The sequence below is a fragment of the Histomonas meleagridis genome (genome assembly GCF_020186115.1).
Source record: "Histomonas meleagridis strain 2922-C6/04-10x chromosome Unknown contig_45, whole genome shotgun sequence".
NCBI classification, from domain to species: Eukaryota; Parabasalia; order Tritrichomonadida; family Dientamoebidae; genus Histomonas; species Histomonas meleagridis.
In genome coordinates, this window is record NW_027150888.1 from 106,818 (window position 1) to 126,012 (window position 19,195).

The following is a 19,195-nucleotide window of genomic DNA, read 5'->3' on the forward strand; positions in this document are numbered from 1 at the left end:
AATCAACACGGGTTGTAAAATCAATGTAAACGGTTATATTGAACACAGAATTTTACAACGTCTGCCAAAAATCATACAGATTATATTTAATAAATCAGTCTTGATCACTCAACGCATCCCCATGAGCGAAAAAAATGTAAATAAATGAAACTCAAATCAACTCTAGTTTTCCGATCGGAACGGAATCTTATTTCAATGGATTAACTATTTGAAAATATTCTATGAGCTCTCACAAAATCCAAATTAATTTTACGCGTTTTCGAAAATTCGTTGTTCAGACAAAGCTTGTCAATATTCTTTTTATGCTCCACCTCCTCATAAAAGATTCCCAAGGAATCGTTGGTGATGTTGATATTCAATCTATAAGCACTATTTTTAATTTGAAAGAGGAAATATCACGGTTGACGAAGAAGTCACCTGATGATTGCATACTTATATATCAAGGAGCAATATTGGTTGATGTTCGTACTCTCCAATCTTACAACATTCAAACAAATTCTACACTTTATGTCACATATAAACAAAAAGAAGATAAACCAACAAAAGATAATCACAAAAAAACGGATTTAAAAGCATCCCCACAGGGGATTTTCGGAGAACTTAAAAACTCTCCTATGATGAAATCTATGATTGAGTATTTTCAAAATAATCCACAGATATACATGGACATTTTGAAATCTAATCCAGAATTTCAAAAAATTGCTGAATCTAACCCTCAGATTCAGCATGCCTTAAATGATCCAGACATGTTAAAAGAACAACTAGGTTCATTATTAAATCCAGATGCTGGGAATGAAAATGCGCACACATTTGATAGGATGATGGATCTTGTTGAATCTCTCCCAGGTGGATTTCAAGCCCTTAACCATACAATCAATGAGTTTGATCCTGTTCTTGATGGGCTTCAAAATCAACTTAGCTTATCACCAAAAATACCGACAAAATTAACCAAAGAAAAGCCAGACAAACCATCTGAAGACCCACTTCCCAGCATTTCGATGGGTAACAATAATAATTTTCAAAATCCAAATATGTTATTTGGTAAAGGTCTTGATCTATTTGGATTACCACGGCCTCTCCAACCTCAACTCCCACCTAAAAAACTCGAAGAAACACCCCCAAATGATAGCTCAGCTGATTTGGTCGTAAGCGGCATTTCAAAGTGTATTGAAAACAGATTTAATATCATTGAATTGCCTGGAATGGAACTGCTCAAAGAATTATATGGTGAACTTTCTCCCGAGGCTAAATATAAAAATGAGCTAATGCAATTAGAGGGTATGGGATTTAGAAACAAAGACAGAAATATTAAGGCACTTACAGAGTCGAATGGTGACTTGTATCTTGCCATTGATTACCTCGTGTCAAATTATGAATAAAATCTATTTTAAGGATTAAATAATTGATGTTCCATCTCTGAAAAAGTCCTATTTTGAGTTGAAAATAATCGGATTATCACATTTGGCCGGCTGATTACGCACACAAAATCTGTTTCAATAGTTTACTTAAAAAGAATTCGATAAGATTTGATTTAGAAAAATTCCAATCTTAAAGATTTTTTAAATAAATGATTGGATAAGGCTTGGTTTTAGACATTTTTATCACCTCAATATTTCCTTAGTTTTGAAATGAACATTATTTGTTTCCTTTATGTTCAAGGACTTTAGAATGTGCTTGTTCACTAATGTTTATATATAAATATAGAGTTGGATTATATCTTATTTGAACCAATATTAAAAATCAAATTATTATATATGAAGATGATAAAAAAACTAAATTTGAAGCATATGGCGTTGATCCAGACACTGGCAAGAAACTTATAAATGTTAATCATATCTTTATTAATAAAAGATCCAATGATTCGGCAAATTCGAGTTTGATTAATTATTATGATGTAATATTTTCTGGTTCATGGGATGCAAGTTTTGAATATTCCTTCACAACGAACACATCCAACACAGCAATTTGATAAAAATCAATTTTGTTTATACGTGTAACATACAACATCAAAAAGAATTCTTTCATTTTTGTTAAGAAACCAATAGATAACTTGCTAGTTTATTAGTAAATCCACTTTTGAAAATATAACAAAATAATTTTACAAGTCAAATGACACAACAATATCATGATAAATTTTGCATCAGAATTAATTCATGTATGAATTTTTGATTTGATTCAGCTCAAGCATCAAATAATGTATTCGGAATTTGACATGAAGTTTATTTTTATTTTTTTTAATAAACAAAAAATACCACTTTTTTATTCAATTCTTATTATTGTCTTAAACAAAGGTTTATATCTTTCATTCCCCACCTCGATCGTATATTCCAGCTCATATGTTCCGCACGTTCTTGGAAGACATATAAATACTAATGTTTGCTTTTGATCGGGCAACAAATTTTTGAAATGCATCGACTTCTCAAACGGTATCAAATTTGTTTCATCAAGTTCCACCTTACCCGATATTGGCTCCTGGCTTATGTTTGTTATCTCTAGCGAAAGTGTGCACTGTTTTAAGCGCTTTAAAGGAGGAACTGACCAAATGAGCCCCAACGGACCAGGCGGAAGAGGAATCTTTATTTCGAAACAAGACAGCATGGTCGAGTTAGACCAGACGACGCTGAGTCCTAAGGCCATATCATTAAGGAGTTTAAGTGATGAGTTTGATGCAAATGATAAATAATATAAATATGTGTCGGGAACTCGTTGAAGGATAAAAGCTGACTCATACTCAGAGAGAGAATGTGATGGATTGGGTGAAAAGTGTAAATCAAGATTGTTGATCTCATGATTTGTATCTAAAAATTCAAAATCAAAGCTGAGTTTGTCACTAGATGGATTAAAAATACAGTTGTACTTTAGGGGAAGTTCAATTGTAAGATCTGAGGATGTAACTTTAGTTGAATAATCTGATTTCCATATGGTAAGTTCAGCTGTAGCAGGTCGATGTGGAAGTTGAACAGAAAGAGGAACAGCAATAGATGCTTCAGAAATAAATGTTTTTCTTTCATCAGTTAACGTTTGAATTTGTGATGTCGAAATATGTGTACTCCAATCTGTATATTCAATTTTTGATATTTCACAAGTGAAACAACAAGGATCCCAATCACTTGCTTTGGTATTTGAAGTTGTTCCATCTCCCCAAAAAATAACAAGCCAAAATTTCAGATTTTCGCCAGGATATCCAAAGTTTCTTGTTTCAACCTTATCTTCTTGTTTGAATTGTTGTGTTGAATATTTAAATTCTGGAATAACAATTGTGTATGTCAAATCATTTTGCTGTGTATTCATTTTTTTAGCGAACGTTTATTTTCAAAAAATGAAGTGATTTAACGTCTTTAAACGTCTTAAAGTATATTTATCTTTAACAAATTTCATTATCATTTTAAGGCACAAGAGTAAATATATTTATAATAGGATTAGATTTTTAAATCTAAAGAAGAATAGTTGTTAATAAAAATATTTATTATTTTTTGCTTTCTGTTTATAAGATATCTTAAATGCATTTCACATAAATTAAAAATTAAAAAAGGTCAAAAAAATTTATTTTATTGAGAATTTTTCATCATCCTTTGGAACGGATACTCATAATCGTATTCGCGTAACCATATGAAGTCATCGGAATTTAATATTTCATTATTTTTTGCCAAATCGAATCCAATTATTTGATTAATTTTTGCATCTCTTTCATCTGATTTTGGTAATCTATTTAATACCATTACATAAAGTATTTTATCTATTTCTCTATAAACTCTATCATTATCGACGCAAATTAAAATTGGATTTACTACATCATCGAATTTTTGAACATTTTCATTTGTTATAATAATAGAACATAATAATTCAAGATCTATTAGACCATATAATTGATTATCAAAATTTTCGATTAAATGATTTAAAACGAATTCATATAAATTTGACGATGTTTCATTATTCAAAATCTTTAATTGCACTAACCTTGTATAGACAGTAACAATCGAAAACATCAGTTCTTCATCCCAAAGAACAGTTTCATTTTTCATTAATTGATCAATGACATCTATAAAGGCTGCATTATGGTTCCATTTCATGAAACTTTCTGTTTGATATTCGATTAACACTATAAAAGGCTTAATATAAATACCAATGTAATCATTAATTGTCGTTAAAAAGAAATTCCAATATGAATTAATAATTATTTCATAATTTGGTAATGAATATCTTATAATTGTAATTATTAATTCTAAAACATCATCCAATATAAGTGAATCATCTAAATCAGGTAATTTGAAAAATTGTTGAATACAATATATTATAGGTGAAACATCAATGTTATTTTTAAATCGTTCAATTATCGAATTAATACAACATAATAATGTACTTACATAATTTAAATCATCAAATTGACTTTCAAAATTCTCATTAATACGTTCACAATATTTAATTAGTTGTATACTCAAATAATTATTATATAAGCCAAGTAAAAACTCTTCTTCTTGAGTATAAAACACAAATTTACGTAAAACAATAAAAGCAAAGTTCTTTATACATATGTTATTCTCAAATATAGTTGAAATATATTGTGATGGAATACAATAATTCTTATTATCCATCATTATTGACATGATTTGGCATCCTAATGTAAAGCGTAAGATATCATTTGCAGTTGGATTTTGCGCGTTTTCTTTATTACTGATAAAAATAAATGATATTTCTGATAATTTGTGATATATAATTTCTGGTAAAAATGATAAAGATTCAGAAAATAATAATAATATTATTGGTTCTGTATTTATGTCTAATGGGAAATTGCTTAAAAATTGGATATATTCATCCGGGGGTTTAAGCCCTTTTTGAGACATTAAATATGATGTTAATGTGCATACTTTAATAAATCCTTCTGTGAAATTTTGGGTGGTTAAAATACATTGCAATAACATTGAAAAATTTTGTTGTGCTAAGTTCGAAATTATTTTCATTCAATATTCAGCAATGCACTTATCCCCTGGGAGATAACAAAATGCTGTATCATAATATAGTTGTACATTAATTTCTTTTTGACTGATCAAATATTGTGTGGAATTTGAATACTTTACGGCGATTTCAAAAAGTGCTCTGAAAATGGGGTATTCGTTAATCGCATTGCTCAAAAAAGAAAGTATTTTTTAAAGAGTAATTTTCAAAGGTAAAGGATACACCTGTTTCTGATTCACACCTTGGGGTTTGGGTTAGAAGTTTTACCAAAACTAATTGGATATTTGAACTAAACCAATTTAATTTTTCTGCAAAATCTGGAAAACGAGGAGCTGAATCTAAAATCCTAAAATTAGATAGGAGTGGCATTATTGTAGAAGCCAATGGAAACAAGTTATCATCCATTTTCCCCACAAATTCAAATAAAAATCCGACCAAATGTTGAAGGATATTTGATTCTTTCGATAAGAAATATTTTGTTACATCAGAAACATTAGCAAACCGAATAAACGCTGAAAGTAAATTTATAAGAAGAGTTGTATTTTTTGAATTAGTAATTATTTCTTTAACAGTAATTTTATCAATAAAATCAATAAATTTGTTCGAAAATATTAACGCATCATCTGTATGATGGTTCGTATTGAAGAAAAATTTTATGATAATTGGATCAAAAAGTTTTGAAATATTTTCAAGATAAACTATATTAATATTTTGCTGTTGAAATATTTGAAACAGTTGATCGGAAATTTGTGGTGCAAAAAAATTGTTAGGTGAATAAATGATTAAAATTCCAAGAATTTTAGCAAAGTCATCCATCATTGGGCTCAGATCAGATGGAGCACTATAAAAAATAATGTTTAGGATTCGATTTATAAAACTATCAATGTGTGGTAAAAATTCATGATTTTTCACGATAGATTTCTGCCTGCCGTTAGAATCAAAATATTGAATAAAATTGCACAACAAAGAGGATGCAACCATCCATTATTGGTTTTGTCTGTATTCTTGTTTTTCAAGAATCAATAATGTACACTCAAAATAAGGTACTGTTTATAAAACTTCTCTCTGATTTCAGGTAGGTTAGGTACAGGTGATGGAGAGAAAAGAATGTTAAGGATGTTAAAATAATCTTCAGGAATCATTTTTAAAAAATGCCTGATCTGACAAATTTTTGAGTTCGATTTAATCATAAAATTTCTGAATTCAATATATAAAATTGTGACAAATTTCTAGAAAGAATAAAATTTTCCAAATGGGCAATTTATAAAATTATCCACAATCATTAATATTTTAAACAAAATATCTTGAAAAACATTAAAATCTTTATATCATCATGCCTACTTCCAAAAAAAAAAAAAAATAAAAAATGTTAAATTCTAATTCGAAAAATTTTTAAACAAAAGCATATGAAAAATATAAACTTTAAAAAATCATTATGATTTAAAAAAGAATTTTAATGTTAAAGATGACAAATATGTAGCAAAATAAAATGGGCTGTTTTTTAGTGGGCAAAATATTCCAAAATTAAAATATTTTTGATAGAAGTTTTATTTTGTAATAAAAGTTGAAACCTAAACCTCTTAAGTTCGATATTATCAATGCAATTCCGTATTTAAGTTTGGCTTTTAGTTTCAACTTATGATTTTAAAACAATTTTTAGATTTATTGATAATAAAAAAATAATTTTCCAAGTTCATAAAAATGAAACTAGGTAAAATTCAAGTTAAAGGTACTGTTTGAAACTAATTAGAAATAATTTAAAATTGTTGTTAGGAAAAAAGAAGAGAAATACAAAGATAAAAAAATGTACAGAGTAAAAAGTGACACGAAAATTACAAAACCCGACGGTTATTAATTCCATAGAAAAAAAACAGTGGCTGCAATCCTGCTGCAGGAGGGAAGTAACAGTTTGCTCACGCCCAGAATCCACGCACCGTAGAATCTGGAAATCTATTCGCTGTTCCGTTTACCGGCCTCACGCATTGCGATTTGCTTTAATCGTATCTCTCCCTAGCTTGCCTTCGCAAGAGTACATGATACATCAGATTTACCTGGTGGGAGGGCACTCAACACAAAGCTAATTACCTATCACCACAGCAGTTACAACGCCTGAATTCTAAGGGTAGCGTACACTTTACAGACTGGGATTACACCAATCCACCCATTATTTCTTTCTGAATATAAGTTTGATATTACATACGTAAGCATATTATAAACTGTGTAAAAATAATATTAAGATTGTTTTTGTATTTATTTTACTTTTTTTTAAATTATGCTCAATAACACTATGTGAAGAAATTTGTTTTTTTACCTATTGAATCAATCATAAAAAAATCATTTCGAGAAAAAAATAGAATGAAACAAAAGATATCTGGCAGTAATAATATAATTGATCAAATTTTCATGTATCTGCATAAAGTGAATGCATTCTTGTTATAAGTGTTTATTTTTTAGGGTATGTGAATATCAAACAAAGTTTCTGAAATCATAATCCAAAAATGTCAAGGAGGAAGAAAATGACAGCCTGTCAAATCAGGCTACAAAAGGATCTAGAAAACCTTGACTCACTCTACGGAGCAAAGTTAATAATTCCAGACCCAAATAATATTCAAGATTTTATCATCGAAATCACACCTGTTGAAGGTATCTGGCAAGGCGGAGTGTTTGATTTTCATTTTACAATTCCTGATGATTTTCCATTTCAGCGACCATCTATTATTTGCCAGACAAGAATTTGGCATCCAAATATTGAAGAAACGGGAGCTGTTTGTCTTAACATTTTGCGTGATAATTACACTGCGGCTATGTCAATTGATCAACTTGTTTTAGGCCTACAATTTTTGTTTTCTGAACCAAATCCTAATTCTCCATTAAATAAAGAAGCTGCGGAACAATACTCTACCAATATTGCTGCATTCAAGCAAAAGGCTCAAGAGTACATGGCTCTTTACTGCAAGCATAAATAAAGATGATTACACATTTTTAACTTTCAATAATATTTTCATCTTTTACAATTTTGTTACAAATATGTACAAACAGAGTGTAAACATAACCATGCGCAAATTTACTTTGTTTGTTTTAACTTAAAAAATCATCATTGCAAATTTTAGAATTTCAAAATTTTTATTTTATGGTTAAGGTATAAATCATCTGTTAGCAAATTTAAACATTTCATTGAATATGTTCAACTTAATTAGAATTATTTTCTTTAGAGTTTTCACTTAGAAAAATACATTTAATTCCATATAAGAAAACGTTAAATTTTGTCATATTAAAAAATTCTCAGAAAACTTTTTGATAACAATTTTGTGTAACAACTTTTTCAATCTCATATAAAAAATTATATGGACAAATTCAAATTGAGTTTTAATTAAATTTTTACTGTAATTGCATCTCCAGCCTCAACCATTTGGATAGAAGTATAACGCTGATAGCATGAAGAAATCCATCTTCCTTGGGCTTTAATTTTGCAATCAGCAATTCCAGCCAATGATGCTTCATGAGCGGCCCCTTTACGAAAAAGAATGTGTTGAATAACTCTCTGGATTCACTCCAATTTTTTTAAGTTGCAATTTAAACTTTCTCCTAACTGTTCTATCACATAATGTAAAGACATTCGATTCTTCATTTATATAACTTAATTCTTTCCATTTTGGTAACCATAGAAAAGGGGAATATATTGTGTTTGAACGACAAATTTACACATTGACTCTTATCCCTGTTTGATCTGTTTTAGAATAAGGAATGAGTAATACCAAACGTCCGTCCTGATCATATGTTATTTCTTTCCACATTAATCTGCACGCCTCAGAAATTCGTAAAAAGCCATAAAAGCACAAACTTTCTATTGTCATAAGTTCTATTTCATTTTTTACATTTTGATTAGTACTTTCTGCAAGTCTTATCATAAGTTGTATTGTGACATACTTTTTCGCATTTGGGAATGTATCCCCCTTCATTATTCTTTTCAAGCCAAGCATGTACGACTTAAAATTATTTGTTTTCGTAAAATCATCTAAGTTATTTTTTTTAAATAAGATACAACAGCTGAGACGAATGATATAAGGTAGGAATAGGTTGTTTGAGGGTGTTGACTTCTATAGAATTCCAAAAAAGCACGTAATTTATTCTCAGTAATGGGATATGATTCGGGTGCATTAGGGATTTGATTCATTGTATTTTCATATGAACGCAACAAAGAATTATATGTTCTTTGTGTGTTTTCAGCAATCCTTTGTTGTTCAACAGATACAGTAGCTTGAAATAAACTATTAAAATCCATGTGGTAGCTCATGGACCACTGGTCTATTGAAAAAGTTGTTACACAAAATTATTATCAAAAAGTTTTCTGAGAATTCAATTATACCTACACTTTTTGAGCTTCGCTCAAAAAGTGTCCGTATAATTTTAATTTTTATTAATTGCATTACACATTAATTTTAATTCAATAAAAATTATATTTTTACAAATCCTTCATCTGAGAAATCTGTTCCAAACGGATCTTCTTCGATATGTGAAGTTTGCACACCAGCAAAGTCGATTATTGTTTCCGGTTCTTCATTCGTAGCATTCTTTTTATTTTTGTCCACTTGAGTTTTTTCATATTCATATAAAATCGATGACGAACTTTTATCATTACCATGTTTAACAATCCAAATGACAATTCCAACAATTATTAAAACTATAGCAATTGAACCACAAATGATTCCAATTAATAAATCTGCTGAAATTTTACTATTATTTGAATCATTATTCTCATTTAAATAAAAAACAGTAAAGAAATCTGAATAATAACTATAGAATGAAGTGTATGTAATAACTTTATAATCATAAAATACAAACAACGAAACAAAATGTATGTATGTGGTAACGCTAAAAGAAATTGTATCTGAAATAGTTAAATAAGAATTCGAAATTATTGTTTGTGTGACTGTCATAACATAAATTAATGTTTGGGAATAACTTTGACTTACAGTGACACCATCAGAAATATTATGTGATGATATTTGAGCAGGAGTAAATGTGTCTGAAGAAGTGAATGTACTTGTCGCAGGAAATGTATGTTTTGGATCAAATGTATTCGACGGATTAAATGTAGATGTTAAAGAAAATGTAGGTGTTGCAGTAAATGTAGGTGATGGAGAAAATGTAGGTGATGGAGAAAAGGTATTCGACCCTGTAAATTTTAATGTTGATAGAGGGGCACATCCTTCTACTGATGAAGCAAAAATACCTAACTGACCGAATGTATTATCTTGATATCCGTTTGTCACCAGAACATTTGGTGATGCTGAAAAAACATGTTCTCCGCCAAATGTTGGTGAAGTTTCACCATAAAAATAAATACAATTAAGGCTATTGCATTGATAAAATGCATAATCACCAATAAAATTTACATTTTCTCCAATAGAAATTGATTCCAATGCAGAACACTCACTAAATGCTGCATCTCCAATTGATTCTACTTGACTTGGAATTATTATATATTGTAATTGATCACAGTTATAAAACGCTTCATTTCCAATTGATTCTACTTTAGCAATATCAACATCTGTTAATTTAGAATTTTCAAATGCTTTTGGACCAATTGATGTAATAAATTCAGGAACGGAATAGGTTTTATCTGTTTTTGCAATTGGATAAGAAGTTATGGAATTACTTATGAAATCACAAAGAACGCCATCATATGAAAAATATTTATTTTCATTACCCATTATTACATTAATATATGAAAGATTGTTACAAACAGCAAAAGGATTATCACCAATATATTCTACTGAACTTGGAATTTCTATAGAATTTATACCATGACAATAATAAAATGCTTCTGTTCCAATTGATTTAAGTGTTGAAGGAAATGTTATTTCAGATATATGATAATTTCCTTGAAATGCTTTATCTTCAATTGATAAAATTGTTTCAGGAAATACAAATGATCCATTTTCAATTCCTGCTGGATAACATATAATTTTCGTTATTTCATGATCATAAAGAACACCATTTAATGAAAAAAAATTAGTATTAACTTCGGAAACATTAATATATTGAAGACTTCTACATGAACAAAATGGATTAACTCCAATAGTAGTTACAGATGCTGTAATTGTAATATTATACAATGAATCGCAATAATAAAATGCTAAATAATCAATTGTGGTCACACCTTCGCCAAATGTTACTGATTCCAATTTTTCACATGAATCAAATGCACGAATTCCAATGATTTTAACTGAGTCAGGAATCATAATGGTTACAAATGAAGAGCAATGTGCAAATAAATAATCTTCAAGTTTTTCGATTTTATCAAATGGAATTAATGTTAAATTATAGCAATATGCAAATGCGTATATTCCAATTGAAGTAACTGAGCTTGAAATACTGATATTCTTTAATGAAGTACAATATTGGAATGCAGAATTTCCAATGGATGTTAATGTATCTGGAAATGAAATATTATCTAATTTACTACAATATGAAAATGCATTATTAGAAATTGATTCCAAGCTAGAACCAAATATAACATTAGTTAAGTTTAAGCAGCTGTCAAAAGCATAAATTCCAATTGAGGTACATGCTTTTATTTCAACTATAGTTAGTAAAGGCCATTCATCAAAAGCAAAGTTTGGGATGCTGGTTATTTGATCTGAAATTACAACATATTGAGTCAGATTCATGTAGCTGTCACTAAAGTCCTCATCGGATTCGATAGTAAGTTTCCCAGATGTTTCATCAAAAGATTGAAAAGAATGCTCAATCAAAAAAAGAAACATGACAAAATGATAACTCTTACTTCCAATCAATGTGAGGCCATTTTTAAGACGTTTAGTTAAAAAATATATGATTATGTAAATAGTTATAATTAAAAATAAAATAGTATCATTAATGGATTTGATTTCAAACCCAAATGCGCCTGTAATGCTAGTGCGTTTTAGTGAGTCAACATTCCATGGATTAAGAGTATTTGTAAAACTATTCATAATTGGAGTTTTGTTATTTTCAATAGGGAAATACTGGATATGCACTTTTGTTGTCTGTAAACATTTGTCTCTTAGATAGTTTTGAAGTGAATTTCTTAGAAAATAAGGCAAAAGCATTGCCAACATGAATTTTACCCCCTATTCAAAACAATTGATTTTCATTAGAATTTTTCTATATGCATTCAAATCGGGCAAAAAAATGTCAACATTTGTATAAAAAAAAGACACAAAAGAGGATTTCTTTGTGCCATTTTCTTTATATTTAAAATTTATAATGAACTGATGAAATAAATGATCTTTTTTACTTATATGTAAGAAAAATTGGTGGCTATTTTAAAGATATTCATGTTCATTTCATACCATGTAAACTGTTCAATATTTTCTGAAATCGAACGTTAAAAATGCAAAGTCGAAGTTGATTTTCGATTATGTGGATAAGATTTCTTGGCTTTCCAAATGATAGCAACACAGTCTCAGTTTTATGAGAAATAAAATTTAATTTATTTTAAGTCAATATATTTAATTAACAATATCTTCTTGATTTTCATTACCAAAAATTCTTTTATACGATCCCCTCCATATGATATATGAACACACAGACCCAACAAAGAAACCTGCGATTGCATCATCTGGATGATTTTTATAAAAACGAATGGAAAGTGAACCAGTAAACATACCAAGGAAGCATGGAATGAGAAAAATACAGTGTAGCCAAATCCCATCAGTTTTGGAATATTTTTGGAGGAAAAGTGAAAGGAAAATCATTGATGATGATGCAAGGGTACATCCGCCTGATGGAAATGAACGGAACTCATCATCAAGTTCACTACTTGTAAGCATTGTACAAGTGTCTTGAGTAGAAAATGTTCCACATCGAGAAAAGAAATCTGGTCGAGCACGTCCAACAAAAAGAGAAATAGACAAAGAAATAACAGATGATGTCATCACTGCACATATGTGTATCCAAATGGCAGAAAATAAATGAAATCCATTTGCGTAAGATTTGATTCTTTTTTGAAGGAAGTAAAGAAATGGTAAAAGAACCCACATTACAGGAATAGAAATCGCAATAGTTAAGTATGAAGATAAAAATGGAGTGTTGTTATATGGATAACTTGAAAGTGAATCATTATGTGGAATAAATAATCTGTGACTATGTACAAAATAAAGACCACACCAAATTAGACAAAGGATTATTGCAGTAATAAGATCTTTAATTGCAAATCTTTCGAAAAAACTTGGTTTCGAGTTTTGAGATTTCAATTTTTTGCGTTCAGGGCGCCCCAATATTTCTCTATGATTATCAAAAAGTGGTAATTCAATGTTTAGTCATTTTTTTGACAATGTCTGTGATTTTTGGAAACCAAAAATGGTTTCGATTCTTTCCCAAAGTAGTTCAAATCCTGATTTTAGCCAGAAGTTACGTGAAACATTTGGGTCTTTATTTTCTTCTGAAATTGAAGATGATGTAATTGAAACAGAAGCTCCTGCAACAGAATTCACTCATTCTTGTGCTTGGTTCATAAGAAATGCAAAAAACTTAAATCCTAGAACTTATAAAGGCCATTTTGAAAACAATTTATTTTCATTAGAAGATGCAGCTGCTCATATTCATTCAGATTTTCATCATCCTTTTATGACAGAGAAAATGCGATTTTTCCTTGAAAACCTCAGAGTAGAACTTTTTCCACAAGAAGATACATTAATCAGATGTCTTCATTATCCCATGTCAATTGATGAGTTCAAAATTTTATATACGATCTTTTTAAATTCTGGCTTCAAAGGACAAATTCCGGACGAATTTGTTTCATTTGCGCTGAGGAAGGCATCAAATTGTGTTGTCTCAAGGACAGGTTTGGATGAAGCCAGAATCCTCAAAGAAATCATTAGCAATAAATTCAATTTTAAAGAGGATAATTATGCTTTGTTGTCTGTACCTTTAGGTCAAGAGGTTGAGCACAAAACGAAAATGACAAAAATCCAAGTTCAAATTAATCAATTTGAAAATTGCAACAACAGAAAAACAGCAATTTTTGATAAAACTGTCGCCATTTCTTCCAAAGAAGATCTGAAAATAATTAACACTGAGCAAAAAATCAAAGATGTTCATCAAATAAAAGATATTGTCAAAATATGCTCACTTCCTATTGGCGATTTTGTGTGCGCTTCTAGGGGTGGCAAGGTTACAAGGGTTTCACAACAGAATGGGAGGTATTCCAATATAACTGAATTACAAACTGATATAAACATCTTAGATTTCAAAATGTCAGCAGGACCCAAGCAAACGTTTGCAGCTATAAACTATGACCGGTCAAAGATAGCTTATGGAAACAATGATGTAACGCAATACATTTCTCTATCTGATGAAAGCTCGTCATTTGGCGACTTTCAAATTTTCAACGATAGACTTTTTGTATGCGAAGATGAGTCACTTTTGTTTTACGCAAACGGGCAAAAAGTGTCGGCGCTTGGTATTGGAGACACACTTGTTTCAATCCAAATTGACAGAAGTTCACTTAATATTGGATGTTGTACTGAAAGTAATTTCTACTTGGTTGATATGAGGTGTTTTAATCAACTCGGGTTTCCACCAACTCATTTATCAAATCTCAAATCTTTTCATCCGTCACCAATAGGTGATATTGGTGTGTTAGTTGCCAGGGGTGAGATTGCGGTATTTGACTTTCGTCAACCAGATTCTATTCTAAGTCGTATTACCTTTGAATCGTCACCCAAAATCAAAGGCGATTGGATTGACGGAACAAGATTATTCTATGCTTCAACACATGACAGCTTCATGTTTATTTGTCCTTACTTAAGTTCTCCAATTTTGGAAACTTATTCACTAATTCCAGAGAAAGTCAAAAATGTCAAATCAAATCTCAATCTTTCGCTTGTTCAACAACAAAACACACTCACACTATTTGGAGGATATGGGAATAAGATATTCTTTCCATCCAAAATCTAAATATTTGTAATAAATTATATCTCATTTTCATATTTCTTCAAAATACACACAGTTAAGGTTGCTATTGGACTCAAGAAATCATTGAACATGATCTTTTACCCTTTAGCAAACCTTGTTTTCAATTTCAAAAAATGGATTAAGAAAATATCGGTTTATACTAAAAGTATGGATAGTTCACTCATTGGATGTTGGACCATATGTGCGAAGTTCATATGTATCTTTCGCTGTTGAGATAACCCTATAACGTTCATGGAATCCTTGCTTCTGAAGGAATTTACGTGAATAATAACGAACAGCACGCTTCGAGTACTTAACATTGCATGTGATAACAATTTTGTTTTCTTTAGCATCTGCTTCGATTGTAATCTTGTTCTTAAGATTGTTTACAAGCTTGTTGACCTTCATCTTCTTTTGAAGATATTCGACGAAGTCTTGGAGTGAGAAAACTTTGTCGGAAATTGGTGAGGCGCAATCGATCTTGTAAACAGCAGACATGAAAGTGAGTTCAAAAGTGACACATGGCCGGCCATGTCAATTGAAAAAACCGTCGATTACGATAAACGGTTTCCCAACAAGAAAGAAATGAGCAACGGCTTCATGAGATTTCCACCTCCTTTACTTGACGAGCCACCTCCAAAAATTTCACTTACTGATATAGGAAAAACAGTAGGTACTATTGATAATCCTACTGGATTTAATCTTCAACCTAATTTTCAACAACAACAACAATTCGGTCAAATGAATCAAGTACCTCAAAATCACTTTTAAAGCTACTATGGTTAACTTCACTTTATTTAATTCAAAGCATAATATCATGGCAAAATTAATCATTCCATATTTCTCTTAAAAATATCCTTTCTTTTGTGGTAACATAAAAAATATTATGAGTAAATATCACTTCTTCTTTGAAATCATTTTAAATCTTAAAAATTTATGTTGAGTATTAAATTTAAACTTTGTTTTATATATGCTTCAAGTTTTCTATTTTTGTTGTAACCAATAGTATCTGATCAATATTTAAATAATTATTTGTATCTCAAAAAAAACTTCTTTATCAAAAAAATCTTTCATCTAAAATATCATGTTTTATGACTTGTTGCTTTAAAACTCTTTTACTTTTTTGGACTAATAATTCAAACACTAAAATAATTCCAATTTTATTCATCATTTAGCGACCGATTTTTTGAATGCGTTTTTATCGTTGCTTTAATTGGTTTCTTTCTCTCCCATGTATGGAATGATGTTTGGCGGCAATCGTCAAGGGAATACACACTTTGACACAGCAGAAACAATTCATATCAGTGGTATGGCTCTTCTCAAAATGCTAAAACATGGAAAATCTGGCATTCCTCTTGAAGTTGTTGGATTAATGCTTGGAAAGTTTATTGATGACTATACCATTCAAGTTGTTGATGTTTTTCCTACTCCACAAACCGGTACTGGTACTTCTGTTGAATCAATTGATGATGCCTTTCAAGAACAAATGAAGAAAAACCTCAAACTTACGGGTCGCAAAGAAGAAGTTGTTGGTTGGTATCATTCACATCCAGGTTTTGGAGTCTGGCTTTCCAATGTTGACATCAATCAACAAATGTTATGGGAGAAGTTAAATCCACGTTGTATAGCCGTTGTTGTTGATCCAGTCCAAAGTGTTCGTGGGAAAGTTGTTATTGGTGCCTTTCGATGCATTGGCGATAATCCACTTCAAATGCAACAAATGGACGAAGCACGTGAAACCACATCCTTTATAGGCAGCCTCGAGAAGCCATCCATCAAAGCCCTTGTTCGTGGTCTTGGCCGTTTATATTATCAGATGCCTGTTGCATATCGCATGAGCGAATATGAGCAACAAGTTTTGATGTCATTGAACCACCCGACATGGAGCAATGGGTTCCAAATCTCCAACTTTGTCAAGCGCGATCAAGATAACATAAAAACACTAAAAAATATGACAAAGGCCGCAGACAACTACAGGCGAAGCATCATCGACGAAGAGTCGATGAGCCAAAAGGAACTAATGTCCAGACACGTCGGCAAAATAGACCCGAAGGAATACATAAAGGAGAACTCGAAGGAGCTCGCCGAAAAGGGAGTGACACAAATGACAAGGATTTTCTTGGATGAAAGCTCTTTTTGATTAAAAGTATAAAGATGAATTTGATCTGTAATTCGATAATATATGTTTTTGGTGATAAAATTCGTTTTGAGTGATAACTTATGTTAAAAATAAGTTTTATCGATGTGTTGAACTGTATTTTCAAGATCAATACAATTGCCTTTATCTTTTTTTTAAAGATCAAATGCAACACTAATATTTTATTAATTATCTTTTGAAGGATGATTTAGTTGGGAATAAACTATGAAGACATTGGGGGAATATCAAATAGCATAATTATCTTATTCTTAGAGATTTGAAATTTTTTTTTCATTTAATTGATTAGGCTAATTTAGGCTTTTTAACAAGTACTAAATGGTTTGTATTAACATCTTCAATGTTATGTAAATGACATAATAATAGATCAAGTGCTAATGCATTCATGTTTTTTAGGAATTCATTCGATGAACAAATTTATTGGACTTTCCTTGCTTAAAATAATTTTTTGCTTTAACCTCCTTAGAAGCCTTTATTTTCAATATATTTCCAATAATGTACTTTCATAATTAAATGATTTAAAAAAACTTATCAAATAAACTTGTAAATTAATTCGATTTTTTATTTATAATCAAAAAGATGTAATATTTTCACAGTGTATCGCTATTTGTTTGGTTTCATCAAGCCAATTGTGATTCTAATGTAGCAATTTCATGGTTAAGAGATGCTATGCGTTCTTTGAGTTCCTGGTTGCGGCGAATAAGAGAAGAAATGTCAACACCTTCTACTGCACCAATGGATTGGCGAATATAATTGAGTGGATCAGCCGGTTGTTCAGGTTCCTCATACAAAGAAACAAGAGCATGAGTGATTGCCTCCATGACATTACCATCTTCAAGATATTTCCTGAAGTTCTCTCTCTTTGTATCAGTCATTTGTTTATGGAGAAGAACGTTAAAAAGTGACGAAATACGTTAAATTCTTAAACAGATTAATCAAAAGTGTTTTAGAAGAAGAAATTGAAATTGTACATAAACATTTATTTAAATGAAGATATTGATAGTTCATCTATTGTCTGTTCAATGATTTTTTGCTGATTTTTAAGATTCTCTCGAATATCATCAGCACCATCACATCCATCGCATCCATTTAATAGTTTACTATCAATTTCTGTTAATTGTTTTTTAAGGTATTGGATTTGTGACATTTTATTATCTATTTCTTCCATTGATATAGTATCATAATCTCCTTCTGTTTGATCACTTGATCTATTAATGATATTTTCTGAATATGATTTCTCTAATTTTTCTAATCTTTCGCGGAGTCTTTTAATCTCTTCTGAACTTTGTGATGCACTTTTTGTTTCTGAATTATTTTGATCTGTTTGTTGTATTTGACTGTTTTTATCATCATCTTCTATATAGCTATAAGATGAGAATGGCATTGAAAAATCATTGTTCATCTTTTCTAAATCGAATCGGTTTCTTTTTGAAGGAATTATAAATTCATTTTCTGATTTATCCGAATCAGATAAATTTTGAGATACTGAAAGATCATTGTTCATTTTTCCCAAATCTGATCTGTTTCTTTTTGATGGAAGTGAAATTTCTTTTTCTTTTGGCTCTAATTCTTCATTTTTCGTTTCGCTCATATTTATTCTGTTTCTATTTGATGCATCTGAAGTATCTGTTGCCTTTTTATCTGAATATTTGTTTGATGATTTCGAGAAATTTTTGTTAATAACATCTATAACTATTTTGTTATTAGATAGTGTACGCACATTGTTTATATCATCTGAATTTGGGTTTCTTGAGGATTTTGATATATTACTTATATTTTTATCCATATTTGATTTGTTTTGTGATGTTGAAAATTGACTATTTATTTTCTCTAAATCTTTATTTACTGATGATTTTGAAGAATTATAATTATTTTCCACTAAATCTGATCTATTTTTATTTATAGGATTTGAAAAATTATCCTTTGCATTCTTTATATCTGAATTATTTGGTGAAACTGATAATTCGTTATTCATTTTCTCTAAATCTGATCTATTTCTGTTTATAGGATTTGAAAAATTATCCTTTGCATTATTTATATCTGAATTATTTGGTGAAACTGATAATTCGTTATTCATTTTCTCTAAATCTGATCGAATTGGAGATGTTGTATATTCAATATTTGCCTTTTCTAAATCCGATTTGA

The 19,195-nt window shown here is 30.1% G+C and overlaps 7 protein-coding genes across 7 annotated transcripts; 4 read left to right on the forward strand and 3 right to left on the reverse strand.

Moving 5' to 3' along the window:
• Positions 1 to 302: 302 nt before the first annotated feature.
• On the forward strand, positions 303 to 1,379 carry GO595_006633 (ubiquilin-1-like protein; the record flags this gene model as incomplete). The annotated part of the gene is made up of 1 exon (XM_067920008.1): positions 303 to 1,379. The coding sequence occupies one exon, from the start codon at positions 303 to 305 to the stop codon at positions 1,377 to 1,379; it is 1,077 nt and encodes a 358-aa protein (XP_067773196.1).
• An 880-nt stretch (positions 1,380 to 2,259) lies between these two features.
• GO595_006634 (uncharacterized protein) lies at positions 2,260 to 3,291 on the reverse strand (the record flags this gene model as incomplete). Its single annotated transcript, XM_067920009.1, has 1 exon — positions 2,260 to 3,291. One exon carries the CDS (start codon positions 3,289 to 3,291, stop codon positions 2,260 to 2,262), a length of 1,032 nt encoding a protein of 343 aa, XP_067773197.1.
• Positions 3,292 to 7,451: 4,160 nt separating this feature from the next.
• On the forward strand, positions 7,452 to 7,919 carry GO595_006635 (NEDD8-conjugating enzyme Ubc12; the record flags this gene model as incomplete). The annotated part of the gene is made up of 1 exon (XM_067920010.1): positions 7,452 to 7,919. The coding sequence occupies one exon, from the start codon at positions 7,452 to 7,454 to the stop codon at positions 7,917 to 7,919; it is 468 nt and encodes a 155-aa protein (XP_067773198.1).
• Positions 7,920 to 13,299: 5,380 nt separating this feature from the next.
• Positions 13,300 to 14,898, forward strand: GO595_006636 (uncharacterized protein; the record flags this gene model as incomplete). The annotated part of the gene is made up of 1 exon (XM_067920011.1): positions 13,300 to 14,898. The coding sequence occupies one exon, from the start codon at positions 13,300 to 13,302 to the stop codon at positions 14,896 to 14,898; it is 1,599 nt and encodes a 532-aa protein (XP_067773199.1).
• Positions 14,899 to 15,072: 174 nt separating this feature from the next.
• Positions 15,073 to 15,393, reverse strand: GO595_006637 (60S ribosomal protein L22-1; the record flags this gene model as incomplete). Its single annotated transcript, XM_067920012.1, has 1 exon — positions 15,073 to 15,393. The coding sequence occupies one exon, from the start codon at positions 15,391 to 15,393 to the stop codon at positions 15,073 to 15,075; it is 321 nt and encodes a 106-aa protein (XP_067773200.1).
• Positions 15,394 to 16,126: 733 nt separating this feature from the next.
• GO595_006638 (26S proteasome non-ATPase regulatory subunit 14) lies at positions 16,127 to 17,035 on the forward strand (the record flags this gene model as incomplete). Its single annotated transcript, XM_067920013.1, has 1 exon — positions 16,127 to 17,035. One exon carries the CDS (start codon positions 16,127 to 16,129, stop codon positions 17,033 to 17,035), a length of 909 nt encoding a protein of 302 aa, XP_067773201.1.
• A 635-nt stretch (positions 17,036 to 17,670) lies between these two features.
• GO595_006639 (C-Myc-binding protein) lies at positions 17,671 to 17,925 on the reverse strand (the record flags this gene model as incomplete). Its single annotated transcript, XM_067920014.1, has 1 exon — positions 17,671 to 17,925. One exon carries the CDS (start codon positions 17,923 to 17,925, stop codon positions 17,671 to 17,673), a length of 255 nt encoding a protein of 84 aa, XP_067773202.1.
• Between the last annotated feature and the right edge of the window lie 1,270 nt (positions 17,926 to 19,195).